This window comes from Salmo salar, chromosome ssa26, assembly GCF_905237065.1.
Source record: "Salmo salar chromosome ssa26, Ssal_v3.1, whole genome shotgun sequence".
NCBI lineage: Eukaryota > Metazoa > Chordata > Actinopteri > Salmoniformes > Salmonidae > Salmo > Salmo salar.
In genome coordinates, this window is record NC_059467.1 from 41741793 (window position 1) to 41757234 (window position 15442).

Sequence of the window (15442 nt, forward strand, 5' to 3'; positions counted from 1 at the left end):
AAGGGTCCCCCAACATGGCCCCAGATCAAATCCCTCAGAAGGGTCTCCCAACATGGCCCCAGATCAAATCCCTCAGAAGGGTCTCCCAACATGGCCCCAGATCAAATCCCTCAGAAGGGTCCCCCAACATGGCCCCAGATCAAATCCCTCAGAAGGGTCCCCCAACATGGCTCCAGATCAGATCCCTCAGAAGGGTCCCCCAACATGGCCCCAGATCAGATCCCTCAGAAGGGTCCCCCAACATGGCTCCAGATCAGACCCCTCAGAAGGGTCCCCAACATGGCCCCAGATCAGACCCCTCAGAAGGGTCCCCCAACATGGCTCCAGATCAGATCCCTCAGAAGGGTCCCCAACATGGCTCCAGATCAAATCCCTCAGAAGGGTCCCCCAACATGGCCCCAGATCAGATCCCTCAGAAGGGTCCCCCAACATGGCTCCAGATCAGATCCCTCAGAAGGGTCTCCCAACATGGCTCCATATCAGACCCCTCAGAAGGGTCCCCCAACATGGCTCCAGATCATACCCCTCAGAAGGGTCCCCCAACATGGCTCCAGATCAGATCCCTCAGAAGGGTCCCCCAACATGGCTCCAGATCAGACCCCTCAGAAGGGTCCCCCAACATGGCTCCAGATCAGACCCCTCAGAAGGGTCCCCCAACATGGCTCCATATCAGACCCCTCAGAAGGGTCCCCCAACATGGCTCCCTATCAGACCCCTCAGAAGGGTCCCCCAACATGGCTCCAGATCAGACCCCTCAGAAGGGACCCCCAACATGGCTCCAGATCAGATCCCTCAGAAGGGTCCCCCAACATGGCTCCAGATCAGACCCCTCAGAAGGGTCCCCCAACATGGCCCCAGATCAGATCCCTCAGAAGGGTCCCCCAACATTGCCCCAGATCAGATCCCTCAGAAGGGTCTCCAACATGGCTCCAGATCAGATCCCTCAGAAGGGTCCCCAACATGGCTCCAGATCAAATCCCTCAGAAGGGTCCCCCAACATGGCCCCAGATCAGATCCCTCAGAAGGGTCCCCCAACATGGCTCCAGATCAGATCCCTCAGAAGGGTCCCCCAACATGGCTCCAGATCAGACCCCTCAGAAGGGTCCCCCAACATGGCTCCAGATCAGACCCCTCAGAAGGGTCCCCCAACATGGCTCCCTATCAGACCCCTCAGAAGGGTCCCCCAACATGGCTCCAGATCAGACCCCTCAGAAGGGTCCCCCAACATGGCTCCAGATCAGACCCCTCAGAAGGGTCCCCCAACATGGCCCCAGATCAGACCCCTCAGAAGGGTCCCCCAACATGGCTCCATATCAGACCCCTCAGAAGGGTCCCCCAACATGGCTCCAGATCAGACCCCTCAGAAGGGTCCCCCAACATGGCTCCAGATCAGATCCCTCAGAAGGGTCCCCCAACATGGCTCCAGATCAGACCCCTCAGAAGGGTCCCCCAACATGGCCCCAGATCAGATCCCTCAGAAGGGTCCCCCAACATGGCCCCAGATCAGATCCCTCAGAAGGGTCCCCAACATGGCTCCAGATCAGATCCCTCAGAAGGGTTTTTGTTGGAGAGAATATGAAGTAAATAATCCTGCGGTAATTCTGTTGTCAAGGAGATGACCATTATTTGCGCTAATGACTTGGTGGGGTAATGTGGTGGGAGGATTCGGGAGCGGATGAAACGTTTGGTTTACTGAGACCACTACTTGCTCGCTGTGTGTGTGACCTTCATTTATATATGCATTTGATTATCCAGATATTTCATTGGAATAGAATACATCTCCATTTGAAGTGTCTTTCTGTGCTACTAGAAATAAAGCATTTCAGGCAGTTACTGTTGAGTTACTGTTACTGTTGATGACTCCAGGTTACTTAATGCCTGAATGTATTCTAATGTTCTCTGGCATGCCATGGGGTTCTATTTCTGGCTACCAGAATATAAAAAGCTATAAAGAGAAGATCAGATAAGTGTTTTTTCTTAACCAAACTCCTATGTTCAGTGCTTAGGGGCATAGACACATGTTTAGTCTGGATACTTGTTTGTACAGGGCTGTTCGGATGAGATATCTATATATTAGTGAGGCAGTTAGAGGCTATGTGATTTTGGTGTATGTGTACATCGTATAAAGGGCAATAATGCATTTAAGCAAATTGTGTTTACTGTAACACAGATTCAACCAGTCAAACCAAGTTGCCATGGTTACATTACATGATGTCATTGTGGCATTAAACCAGGTTCTCATGGATACATTACGATGACATCAGAGCTATGTCATCAGAAGGTACTGTGGTTATTGTAGCTAATAGATATGCGGAAGAAGGCTACACATGGTTAAATCTGATTGGATCATTGTATGGGTTAGGAGCCAGTACAATTTACATAATTTGGTGATTATCTCTCAGTTTAATGTGTGATTTAACTTTTAACAACACAACGCCTAGACTTAATGCTTACACCGAAAAACTCAGTTTCTAGATGACATTCTTCAAGAGAACGTCTCTTCTAGAGAGCATTCACTGTAGAGTAGTGACAATCAGGAAGACTGGTGTTTTGAGGAGGAGCTAGGCCTGCTAGACCAGACAATACTTTTAACTGAAAATTCAGCACCTCATGAAAGGCAGGAGGGAGGGAGAGAGGGTTATACGAGGCCGGATGGAGAGAGAGGAGGGGTACACAAGGCCGGATGGAGAGAGAGGAGGAGTACAGGAGGTAGGACGGAGAGAGAGGAGGAGTGCAGGAGGCTGGATGGATTGAGAGGAGGAGTGCAGGAGGCAGGATGGAGAGAGAGGAGGAGTACAGGAGATAGGATGGAGAGAGAGGAGGGGCACAGGCAGCCAGATGGAGAGAGAACCCTGTGGAAAAAAGGTTCTACATGGAACCCAAAATGGTTCTACCTGGAACTTAAAGTGGTTCTTCTATTGGGACAGTTAAAGAACCCCTTTAGGCTCTAGATAGCACTTTTTTCCCCGAAGAGTGTAGATTCAAACATGGCTCTTTCAAAAAAGTACAACCCAATGCAATATAATACAAAACATACAGCTGACAAGACTAATACATGTGGTTGTCGTTACAGGCCTGGGAAGGGAAGATGTAAGTGGGGAAAATGATGCTAAACAACAGGCAGGAAGTTGAAACAGACAATCAGATAGGGGAATATATAGCAGAACATATCATTAAAGTATCTCTTCATACTGTATCTATCTTCATTTTGATCCTGTCTGATGCTCCAAGCAAAGGAAAGCATCCTCTGTAGTCTACAATACATCAATGGTCCAAATGCAGTGTTGGATAGAGAGATTCATTAAACTATTTTACCATGTACACTGAACAAACAGTCATTTCCTTCTAGACCTCTCATTCAGTGATGCGTAATACCGTACTCCTATAACATACTTAAAGTGAACAAGAGTACTGCATCATTTTCATCATCTCGGCCTGATTATAAAAGACCAAGGGCTGAAATCTCTACGCTCTTCTCAGCAACTGTAATAGACTGATTCAGTTTAGTAATTTAACAACAAACCCTTGGCCCCAGAGGACAATTGGATTCATATATGAACTTAAAATGTCCACAGATTTAAGGGCCGAATGGGACATTAGTGGCCTGCAAAGTAGAAAAACAGAACAGTACAAAGAGTTTGAAGTTTCCAAGCAAGAAGCGACAGCCAAAAGTCACAAAGTTACATAATGCAACCATCAATAACATTGTTTCACGGTTATCTACTGTGAGATGTAATTTATGAAAACAATCACTGATCTTATTAAAAGAATGGTAGCTGATATTCTGTTTTGGCTGTGTTTGATAAGCTCAGGAGAACTGTTGCCCAATAATATTGACAATATTAAAGTGGGGGTGATGGTTGCCAGATTGGTGTGCGGAGGGCACACTGCTGACAGCCCTCTTGTTGGGAGTTGGTTGGGTTGGGTACGTGGGATAGGTGGGTGACGTGATTGTAAAATGTCCAGGATCAACCCCATATAGATTAACCATGGTGCACCTTGATCAACTCTGTGGTTGCAAACGGTCTGTACTACTTTACTATGGTCTTTAATGGTCCACTGTTTTGGTTTACTGTTCTGGTAAGCACTGTTGCGGTCTATGGTCGCCTAATCTGGTCCATGATATGCTACAGTACTCCACTAAGAGCAGCTGTGGTACCCTGTGGTCATGAACGGTCTGGTATGGTGCATTGTGGTGAACTGTGTCTCAGTGTGGTCTACCTTGAATGCCGTGTTACTAAAGGGACTCCCACTCACCTGAGTCTTGGTTCTCATGAAGGGAGCGCTGACGTTGCAGGTCTTCTCATGCCTCTGTCTGTCCTCACTGCGACACTCTATCTTGATATCCGAGTTGTCCTGAGATGGAAACAGAGATAAAACAAACTCAGTGACTGAGAGAACAATGAGAGAGACAAGCTTCTCCATCAGACAAGCCTGACTTCCCCCTGGAATAATTATATTCTATATGGCTAGAACAGGTGCAGTAGTACTCCATACTGTATTTGAGGAAGACTTGTTCTTCAATAGACAGACTGTACTAGTCTAAAGGTGACTGGCCAAATCATCTTTACACTGACTTCTGTGAGCAGTCAACCAAGCACTGTTTCTGTGACTCTGCGCTGCTGGTGGACTGTTGTCTGCTGTACTGGTTTACTATAGTCTGCTGTACTGGTTTACTATAGTCTGCTGTACTGGTGTACTGTAGTCTGCTGTACTGGTGTACTATAGTCTGCTGTACTGGTGTACTGTTGTCTGCTGTACTGGTGTACTGTTGTCTGCTGTACTGGTGTACTGTTGTCTGCTGTACTGGTGTACTGTTGTCTGCTGTACTGGTGTACTGTTGTCTGCTGTACTATAGTCTGCTGTACTGGTGTACTATAGTCTGCTGTACTGGTGTACTGTTGTCTGCTGTACTGGTGTACTATAGTCTGCTGTACTGGTGTACTGTTGTCTGCTGTACTGGTGTACTGTTGTCTGCTGTACTGGTGTACTGTTGTCTGCTGTACTGGTGTACTGTTGTCTGCTGTACTGGTGTACTGTTGTCTGCTGTACTGGTGTACTATAGTCTGCTGTACTGGTGTACTGTTGTCTGCTGTACTGGTGTACTGTTGTCTGCTGTACTGGTGGACTGTTGTCTGCTGTACTGGTGGACTATAGTCTGCTGTACTGGTCAAATCAAATCAAATCAAATTTATTTTTATATAGCCCTTCGTACATCAGCTGATATTCTCAAAGTGCTGTACAGAAACCCAGCCTAAAACCCCAAACAGCAAGCAAAGCATGTGAAAGAAGCACGGTGGCTAGGAAAAACTCCCTAGGAAAAACTCCCTAGAAAGGCCAAAAACCTAGGAAGAAACCTAGAGAGGAACCAGGCTATGAGGGGTGGCCAGTCCTCTTCTGGCTGTGCAGGGTGGATATTATAACAGAACATGGTCAAGATGTTAATATGTTAAAATGTTCACAAATGACCAGCATGGTCAAATAATAATAATCATAGTAGTTGTCGAGGGTGCAACAAGCAAGTACTGGTGTACTATAGTCTGCTGTACTGGTGTACTATAGTCTGCTCTACTGGTGTACTATAGTCTGCTCTACTGGTGTACTATAGTCTGCTGTACTGGTGTACTATAGTCTGCTGTACTGGTGTACTATAGTCTGCTGTACTGGTGTACTATAGTCTGCTGTACTGGTGTACTATAGTCTGCTGTACTGGTGTACTATTGTCTGCTGTACTGGTGTACAATAGTCTGCTGTACTGGTGTACTATAGTCTGCTGTACTGGTGTACTATTGTCTGCTGTACTGGTGCACTTTTGTCTGCTGTACTGGTGTACTGTTGTCTGCTGTACTGGTGTACTGTTGTCTGCTGTACTGGTGGACTGTTGTCTGCTGTACTGGTGTACTATAGTCTGCTGTACTGGTGTACTGTTGTCTGCTGTACTGGTGTACTGTTGACTGGTGTACTGTTGTCTGCTGTACTGGTGGACTATAGTCTGCTGTACTGGTGTACTATAGTCTGCTGTACTGGTGTACTGATGTCTGCTGTACTGGTGTACTGATGTCTGCTGTACTGGTGTACTGTTGTCTGCTGTACTGGTGTACTATATTCTGCTGTACTGGTGTACTATTGTCTGCTGTACTGGTGGACTGTTGTCTGCTGTACTGGTGTACTATAGTCTGCTGTACTGGTGTACAATAGTCTGCTGTACTGGTGCACTGTTGTCTGCTGTACTGGTGTACTGTTGTCTGCTGTACTGGTGCACTGTTGTCTGCTGTACTGGTGGACTGTTGTCTGCTGTACTGGTGTACTATAGTCTGCTGTACTGGTGTACTATAGTCTGCTGTACTGGTGTACTGTTGTCTGCTGTACTGGTGTACTGGTGTACTGTTGTCTGCTGTACTGGTGTACTATAGTCTGCTGTACTGGTGTACTGTTGTCTGCTGTACTGGTGTACTGTTGTCTGCTGTACTGGTGTACTGTTGTCTGCTGTACTGGTGTACTGTTGTCTGCTGTACTGGTGTACTATAGTCTGCTGTACTGGTGTACTGTTGTCTGCTGTACTGGTGTACTATAGTCTGCTGTACTGGTGGACTGTTGTCTGCTGTACTGGTGTACTGTTGTCTGCTGTACTGGTGTACTGCTGTCTGCTGTACTGGTGGACTGTTGTCTGCTGTACTGGTGGACTGTTGTCTGCTGTACTGGTGTACTATAGTCTGCTGTACTGGTGTACTATAGTCTGCTGTACTGGTGTACTGTTGTCTGCTGTACTGGTGTACTGTTGTCTGCTGTACTGGTGTACTGTTGTCTGCTGTAATGGTGTACAATAGTCTGCTGTACTGGTGTACAATAGTCTGCTGTACTGGTGTACTATAGTCTGCTGTACTGGTGTACTATTGTCTGCTGTACTGGTGCACTGTTGTCTGCTGTACTGGTGGACTGTTGTCTGCTGTACTGGTGGACTGTTGTCTGCTGTACTGGTGGACTGTTGTCTGCTGTACTGGTGGACTGTTGTCTGCTGTACTGGTGTACTATAGTCTGCTGTACTGGTGTACTGTTGTCTGGTGTACTGTTGACTGGTGTACTGTTGTCTGCTGTACTGGTGGACTATAGTCTGCTGCACTGGTGTACTATAGTCTGCTGCACTGGTGTACTGATGTCTGCTGTACTGGTGGACTGTTGTCTGCTGTACTGGTGGACTGTTGTCTGCTGTACTGGTGTACTATATTCTGCTGTACTGGTGTACTATAGTCTGCTGTACTGGTGTACTATAGTCTGCTGTACTGGTGGACTGTTGTCTGCTGTACTGGTGTACTGTTGTCTGCTGTACTGGTGTACTGCTGTCTGCTGTACTGGTGGACTGTTGTCTGCTGTACTGGTGGACTGTTGTCTGCTGTACTGGTGTACTGTTGTCTGCTGTACTGGTGTACTATTGTCTGCTGTACTGGTGTACAATAGTCTGCTGTACTGGTGTACTATAGTCTGCTGTACTGGTGTACTGTTGTCTGCTGTACTGGTGCACTGTTGTCTGCTGTACTGGTGTACTGTTGTCTGCTGTACTGGTGGACTGTTGTCTGCTGTACTGGTGGACTGTTGTCTGCTGTACTGGTGTACTATAGTCTGCTGTACTGGTGTACTGTTGTCTGCTGTACTGGTGTACTGTTGACTGGTGTACTGTTGTCTGCTGTACTGGTGGACTATAGTCTGCTGCACTGGTGGACTATAGTCTGCTGTACTGGTGTACTGATGTCTGCTGTACTGGTGGACTGTTGTCTGCTGTACTGGTGGACTGTTGTCTGCTGTACTGGTGTACTATATTCTGCTGTACTGGTGTACTATAGTCTGCTCTACTGGTGTACTATAGTCTGCTCTACTGGTGGACTGTTGTCTGCTGTACTGGTGTACTGTTGTCTGCTGTACTGGTGTACTGCTGTCTGCTGTACTGGTGGACTGTTGTCTGCTGTACTGGTGGACTGTTGTCTGCTGTACTGGTGTACTATAGTCTGCTGTACTGGTGTACTATAGTCTGCTGTACTGGTGTACTGTTGTCTGCTGTACCGGTGTACTGTTGTCTGCTGTACTGGTGTACTGTTGTCTGCTGTACTGGTGTACAATAGTCTGCTGTACTGGTGTACAATAGTCTGCTGTACTGGTGTACTATAGTCTGCTGTACTGGTGTACTATTGTCTGCTGTACTGGTGCACTGTTGTCTGCTGTACTGGTGCACTGTTGTCTGCTGTACTGGTGGACTGTTGTCTGCTGTACTGGTGGACTGTTGTCTGCTGTACTGGTGTACTATAGTCTGCTGTACTGGTGTACTGTTGTCTGCTGTACTGGTGTACTGTTGACTGGTGTACTGTTGTCTGCTGTACTGGTGGACTATAGTCTGCTGCACTGGTGTACTATAGTCTGCTGCACTGGTGTACTATAGTCTGCTGTACTGGTGTACTGATGTCTGCTGTACTGGTTGACTGTTGTCTGCTGTACTGGTGGACTATATTCTGCTGTACTGGTGTACTATAGTCTGCTCTACTGGTGTACTATAGTCTGCTGTACTGGTGTACTATAGTCTGCTGTACTGGTGTACTATAGTCTGCTGTACTGGTGTACTATAGTCTGCTGTACTGGTGTACTATAGTCTGCTGTACTGGTGTACTATTGTCTGCTGTACTGGTGTACAATAGTCTGCTGTACTGGTGTACAATAGTCTGCTGTACTGGTGTACTATAGTCTGCTGTACTGGTGTACTATTGTCTGCTGTATTGGTGCACTGTTGTCTGCTGTACTGGTGTACTGTTGTCTGCTGTACTGGTGTACTGTTGTCTGCTGTACTGGTGGACTGTTGTCTGCTGTACTGGTGTACTATAGTCTGCTGTACTGGTGTACTGTTGTCTGCTGTACTGGTGTACTGTTGACTGGTGTACTGTTGTCTGCTGTACTGGTGGACTATAGTCTGCTGTACTGGTGTACTATAGTCTGCTGTACTGGTGTACTGTTGTCTGCTGTACTGGTGTACTGTTGTCTGCTGTACTGGTGTACTGTTGTCTGCTGTACTGGTGTACTATATTCTGCTGTACTGGTGTACTGTTGTCTGCTGTACTGGTGTACTATAGTCTGCTGTACTGGTGTACTATATTCTGCTGTACTGGTGTACTGTTGTCTGCTGTACTGGTGTACTATAGTCTGCTGTACTGGTGTACTATAGTCTGCTGTACTGGTGGACTGTTGTCTGCTGTACTGGTGGACTGTTGTCTGCTGTACTGGTGGACTGTTGTCTGCTGTACTGGTGGACTGTTGTCTGCTGTACTGGTGGACTGTTGTCTGCTGTACTGGTGGACTGTTGTCTGCTGTACTGGTGGACTGTTGTCTGCAGTATTGGTGTACTGTTGTCTGCTGTACTGGTGGACTGTTGTCTGCTGTACTGGTGGACTGTTGTCTGCTGTACTGGTGGACTGTTGTCTGCTGTACTAGTGGACTGTTGTCTGCTGTACTAGTGGACTGTTGTCTGCTGTACTAGTGGACTGTTGTCTGCTGTACTAGTGGACTGTTGTCTGCTGTACCGATGGACTGTTGTCGGCTGTACTGATGGACTGTTGTCTGCTGTACTTTTTGTCTGCAGTACTGGTGTACTGTTGTCTGCAGTACTGGTGTACTGTTGTCTGCAGTACTGGTGTACTGTTGTCTGCAGTACTGGTGTACTATTGTCTGCAGTACTAGTGTACTGTTGACTGCAGTACTGGTGTACTGTTGTCTGCAGTACTGGTGTACTGTTGACTGCAGTACTGGTGTACTGTTGACTGCAGTACTGTTGTCTGCTGTACTGGTGTACTGTTGTCTACTGTACTGCCATTTATTGGACTGCATTGTTGCACTATAGTCTTTGGTCCTGGAATAGTGGTCTATAAATCCAATGCACTGTGAATCCTCACCTTGACTATGAGACTAGAGAATCGTAGGTTAGGAGTGTTTGTGATGTTGAGGCGGGCTCCATAGGCGTTCTCTCCCCTGTTCTCCAGACGAACGTCCACCACCATCCTCCTCCTCGATCCCTCCATCACTCGCTCTGACCCCTCCGCCCCTCCTTCGGACAGACGTCGACACATCACACCCCTGGAGTGGACTACATTCCCACAGAACTGCCTGTGAGGGGGAGAGGGAGAAAGTAATATATTCTGATCTGTGTGTGTGGTGTGGTGTGTGTGTGTGTGTGCGCTCACCTCCAAGACAGCAGGTCAGTTGTACTCTGTAAGGACAGGCCTGGTACACAGCGGTCATCCTCATCACAGCCATTCCAGAAGGGAAGCTAGTAGAGAGCAAGATACTCAGTTACAATGACATCCATATCATAGTACGGCTATGCCAAGTGTTCTTAGAGGCCAAGAGGTCTACCTTTATGGTACAGCGAGTACTATGCTTGCCCTGCAAACCATAGTGTCACTGGTTCAAGCCCCTGTATGTTCCCCTTAATCGCTACAATACCACCCATAAGGCTGTAGACTAAGAGCTAAACAAGGAGATGACTGGTTAGTGCTCAGGTCAAGCAGTCATGTGACCCGCTCAAAGCGCTTCCTTTCTTCATCGCTTCCTTGAAGGGATCACTGATTAGATATGATTGGACAGATGAACGGAAGGGTTCCAGCAAATGTTTTTTACCTGTCCAGACATTTCTAATCAGTGATTACATAAGAGCTAAACAAGAAGTGCTGATTGTCAGTGGTCAAGGGTCAGATGTGTGTGTCTCACCTCAGTCCTGACGGTGGTGGGCCAGGTGTCGTCCAGCGCAGGGCCCTGGTCGGGATCCTGCAGTGCCACCGCCACAGTGAACACGATGGGCCTCACGTAGTCCGTGGTCTCCTGGATCAACAACACGTGGGGAGGATCAGTGTTATTTCAACTGTATCACACCATACATCATGAACCATAACCGTCACAACACACTGAGGAATAGGAAACGTTATAATGATAGGATAGAGTAGGAAACGTTATAATGATAGGATAGAGTAGGAAACGTTATAATGATAGGATAGAATAGGAAACGTTATAATGATAGGATAGAGTAGGAAACGTTATAATGTTAGGATAGAATAGGAAACGTTATAATGATAGGATAGAGTAGTCAACGTTATAATGATAGGATAGAATAGGAAACGTTATAATGATAGGATAGAATAGGAAACGTTATAATGATAGGATAGAATAGGAAACGTTATAATGATAGGATAGAGTAGGAAACGTTATAATGATAGGATAGAGTAGGAAACGTTATAATGATAGGATAGAGTAGGAAACGTTATAATGATAGGATAGAGTAGGAAACGTTATAATGATAGGATAGAGTAGGAAACGTTATAATGATAGGATAGAATAGGAAACATAATGTTAGGATAGAATACGAAACGTTATTGTCACGTCCTGACCAGTATAAGGGTTATTTGTTATTGTAGTTTGGTCAGGACGTGGCAGAGGGTATTTGTTTTATGTGGTTCGGGGTGGTGGTTTTGTAGAAGGGTATTTGATTTATGTATTCCGGGGTTTTTGGGCACTGTTCTATGTTAATGTATTTCTATGTTTAGTCTAGTTAGTTGTATTTCTATGTTTAGGTTAATGGGGGGTTGGACTCTCAATTGGAGGCAGGTGCTTTCTCGTTGCCTCTGATTGAGAGTCCTATATATGGGTATGTGTTTGGTTTAGTGTTTGTGGGAGATTGTTTCTTGTTTTGCGTGTGTGAGCCTTACAAGACTGTTTTGTTGATCGTTCGTTCTTCGTTTGTTATTTTGGTGTTTTCTTGGTTCAAATAAATATCAAGATGAGCATCCACATTCCTGCTGCGTTTTGGTCCTCCATTCCAGATGATAACCGTGACAGTTATAATGATAGGATAGAGTAGGAAACGTTATAATGATAGGATAGAGTAGGAAACGTTATAATGATAGGATAGAGTAGGAAACGTTATAATGATAGGATAGAGTAGGAAACGTTATAATGATAGGATAGAATAGGAAACGTTATAATGATAGGATAGAATAGGAAACGTTATAATGATAGGATAGAATAGGAAACGTTATAATGATAGGATAGAGTAGGAAACGTTATAATGATAGGATAGAGTAGGAAACGTTATAATGATAGGATAGAGTAGGAAACGTTATAATGATAGGATAGAGTAGGAAACGTTATAATGATAGGATAGAGTAGGAAACGTTATAATGATAGGATAGAATAGGAAACGTTATAATGATAGGATAGAGTAGGAAACGTTATAATGATAGGATAGAATAGGAAACGTTATAATGATAGGATAGAGTAGGAAACGTTATAATGATAGGATAGAATAGGAAACGTTATAATGATAGGATAGAATAGGAAACGTTATAATGATAGAATAGGAAACATAATGTTAGGACAGAATAGGAAACGTTATAATGTTAGGATAGAATAGGAAACGTTATAATGTTAGGATAGAATAGGAAACGTTATAATGATAGGATAGAATAGGAAACATAATATTAGGATAGAGTAGGAAACGTTATAATGATAGGATAGAGTAGGAAACGTTATAATGATAGGATAGAATAGGAAACGTTATAATGATAGGATAGAATAGGAAACGTTATAATGATAGGATAGAGTAGGAAACGTTATAATGATAGGATAGAGTAGGAAACGTTATAATGATAGGATAGAATAGGAAACGTTATAATGATAGGATAGAGTAGGAAACGTTATAATGATAGGATAGAGTAGGAAACGTTATAATGATAGGATAGAATAGGAAACGTTATAATGATAGAATAGGAAACATAATGTTAGGACAGAATAGGAAACGTTATAATGTTAGGATAGAATAGGAAACGTTATAATGATAGGATAGAATAGGAAACATAATATTAGGATAGAGTAGGAAACGTTATAATGATAGAATAGGAAACGTTATAATGATAGGACAGAGTAGGAAACATAATGTTAGGACAGAATAGGAAATGTTATAAGGATAGAATAGGAAACGTTATAATGATAGGATAGAATAGGAAACGTTATAATGATAGGATAGAATAGGAAACATAATATTAGGATAGAGTAGGAAACGTTATAATGATAGGATAGAGTAGGAAACGTTATAATGATCGGATAGAGTAGGAAACGTTATAATGATAGAATAGAATAGGAAACGTTATAATGATAGGATAGAATAGGAAACGTTATAATGATAGGATAGAGTAGGAAACGTTATAATGATCGGATAGAGTAGGAAACGTTATAATGATAGAATAGAGTAGGAAACGTTATAATGATAGGATAGAGTAGGAAACGTTATAATGATAGGATAGAGTAGGAAACGTTATAATGATAGAATAGAATAGGAAACGTTATAATGATAGGATAGAATAGGAAACGTTATAATGATAGGATAGAGTAGGAAACGTTATAATGATAGGATAGAGAAGGAAACGTTGTAATGATAGGATAGAGTAGGAAACGTTATAATGATAGGATAGAGTAGGAAACGTTATAATGATAGAATAGAATAGGAAACATTACAATGACAGGATTAAACCAGAGGCATGTATTTAGATTGTCAGGACATTGAGGTTTCTGCATTATGAATTGACCATGTTACCCCCCATTAACATTACATGGGGGAATATTTCAATATTGCTATGCAACTGAATGTCTAGAATAATATTTACAATTCTAAAAGTTGTCCCAATTATCTAAATACATGGCTCTGGATAATACCATCTCAAGTCTCTGTCTTACCTTCTGATTGGCTGTATGTAAATGTAGTCATATTGCTTCCACCTATCCAATATTCTCAGATCTACCGGATAGGTTAGAGTCTAGATGTTGATTTGGAATTCAGCTAGAGTTCAGTCAGTGCTCACCATGACATAGAAGTAGATGTGTTGACAGGTCTCCTCTCCAGAAAGCAGGGTCAGGTTTTGAAACAGCAGTTTATCAGGCTCATCCATTATGGCTCTGGGGTTGAATCGACGCTCCCCAATGGTGGTGTTGTAAGTGATAGCTAGAGAGATGAAGAAAGAGGGAGCATAACTGTTGGAAACATGTTCTATACTACAGTACTTTATTTTCTATAAAGTAAGGACCAGAAGCAGCACAGATTACATTACAAAAAATAAACTTGGACAATATCCAAGAGCCACCGTCGAGGAACTGAAACAACGTCTCAGTTGAGGACATTTGAGTGAGTGACTACTCCAGAGTTGAGAGAGTTGACTAGACCTCTTGAGCCATATGGCTTTGGAAGTGATTCATTTCCAACCCACACTGTTTAAGAGGCACGTTATTTATTGCACCGCACTTTAATAGCTTGGGGAAAATACCATAAAATCCAGAGCTAATGCACATTACCCTACTAAGCATGCCAACTGGAGAGTACACTGGTCTCCCATACCTCATACCTACTTTCTCCATTATACCATGACATTGTTACATTTCTTTCTGATTGGCTTGAAGACCATTCTAGAGTGTGCATTATTTCCCTATAACGTATGGTATATTTGCACGGTAGAATTCAATGACTATAGTTCATTCTTACATGTTCTATATTTGAGCTGCTTTTTAAAAGAAAAAGTTCAATTGATAACATTATTGGCATTGTTGAATTCAATGTTCATAATGGCAAGCTGGAACTGATGGTTTGGTTAGCTAAACTAGCAAGTCTGTTTGGTTGGTTACCACGGCAACTACTGTATCTATTAAAGTTGCTAGCTACTTCAGTGGATGTTGAACACATGCTCTTTCCATTTCCATCAGATGCTGCTTAAAGTTGAAGGCGTGTTACCTTAAGCACATTTGGAGATATCTCTTTTCTCAAAGTTTATTCTTCCTTGTACAGTCGAACACAACAGACTTGCAACACCAGCAGCAGCAGCAGCACATCTGACAGATGTTACTAGACCAGACGTGATAATGAGGGGAAATCAAATCAATGTGTTCCCACTGTTCAGTGTCCCCTAGATGTCCAACCGTCCCGACGGAGGACAAGATAACTTTCTGAAGCTTCTTCCTATTGGTTTGGCCCGTCTAACATATTTGACAAAGATGGCGGGAGGTTGGGAGGTTAACCAGAAACATCCACGCCTCAATGCCTCCTTAGCCAGCCTCCTTAGCCAGCCTCCTTAGCCTGCCTCCTTAGCCTGCCTCCTTAGCCTGCCTCCTTAGCCTGCCTCCTTAGCCAGCCTCCTTAGCCTGCCTCCTTAGCCAGCCTCCTTAGCCTGCCTCCTATAGTCCCACACAAGGGGGAAAATCTGAGCCAACAGGCCTCAACCTTTAAAACAAATTGTGACCAGGGATACCTTGTGTCAGAGCACGGGTGGGCCACTGTCGGTGATTCAACACCTCAGAGCCACGGCAACCGAAACGGTCTCCAGAGAGATTCCGGGCTCACGGCAGAAGTGTGGGGTAGCCATGTCGGGTTATCCGC

At 44.3% G+C, this 15442-nt stretch overlaps 1 protein-coding gene across 1 annotated transcript in view; it reads right to left on the minus strand.

Annotated features, from left to right (window-relative positions):
- The window catches only part of LOC106562707 (integrin alpha-11), a 144682-nt gene that overhangs the window by 40304 nt on the left and 88936 nt on the right, over positions 1-15442 (minus strand). Inside the window, exons 16-20 of the mRNA XM_045708429.1 lie at positions 13881-14020; positions 10741-10851; positions 10215-10300; positions 9927-10137; positions 4258-4356 (exon numbers count right to left, since the gene is read on the minus strand). Of these exons, the coding sequence (XP_045564385.1) occupies positions 4258-4356; positions 9927-10137; positions 10215-10300; positions 10741-10851; positions 13881-14020 (647 nt within the window). The remainder of the gene's footprint in view (positions 1-4257; positions 4357-9926; positions 10138-10214; positions 10301-10740; positions 10852-13880; positions 14021-15442) is intronic.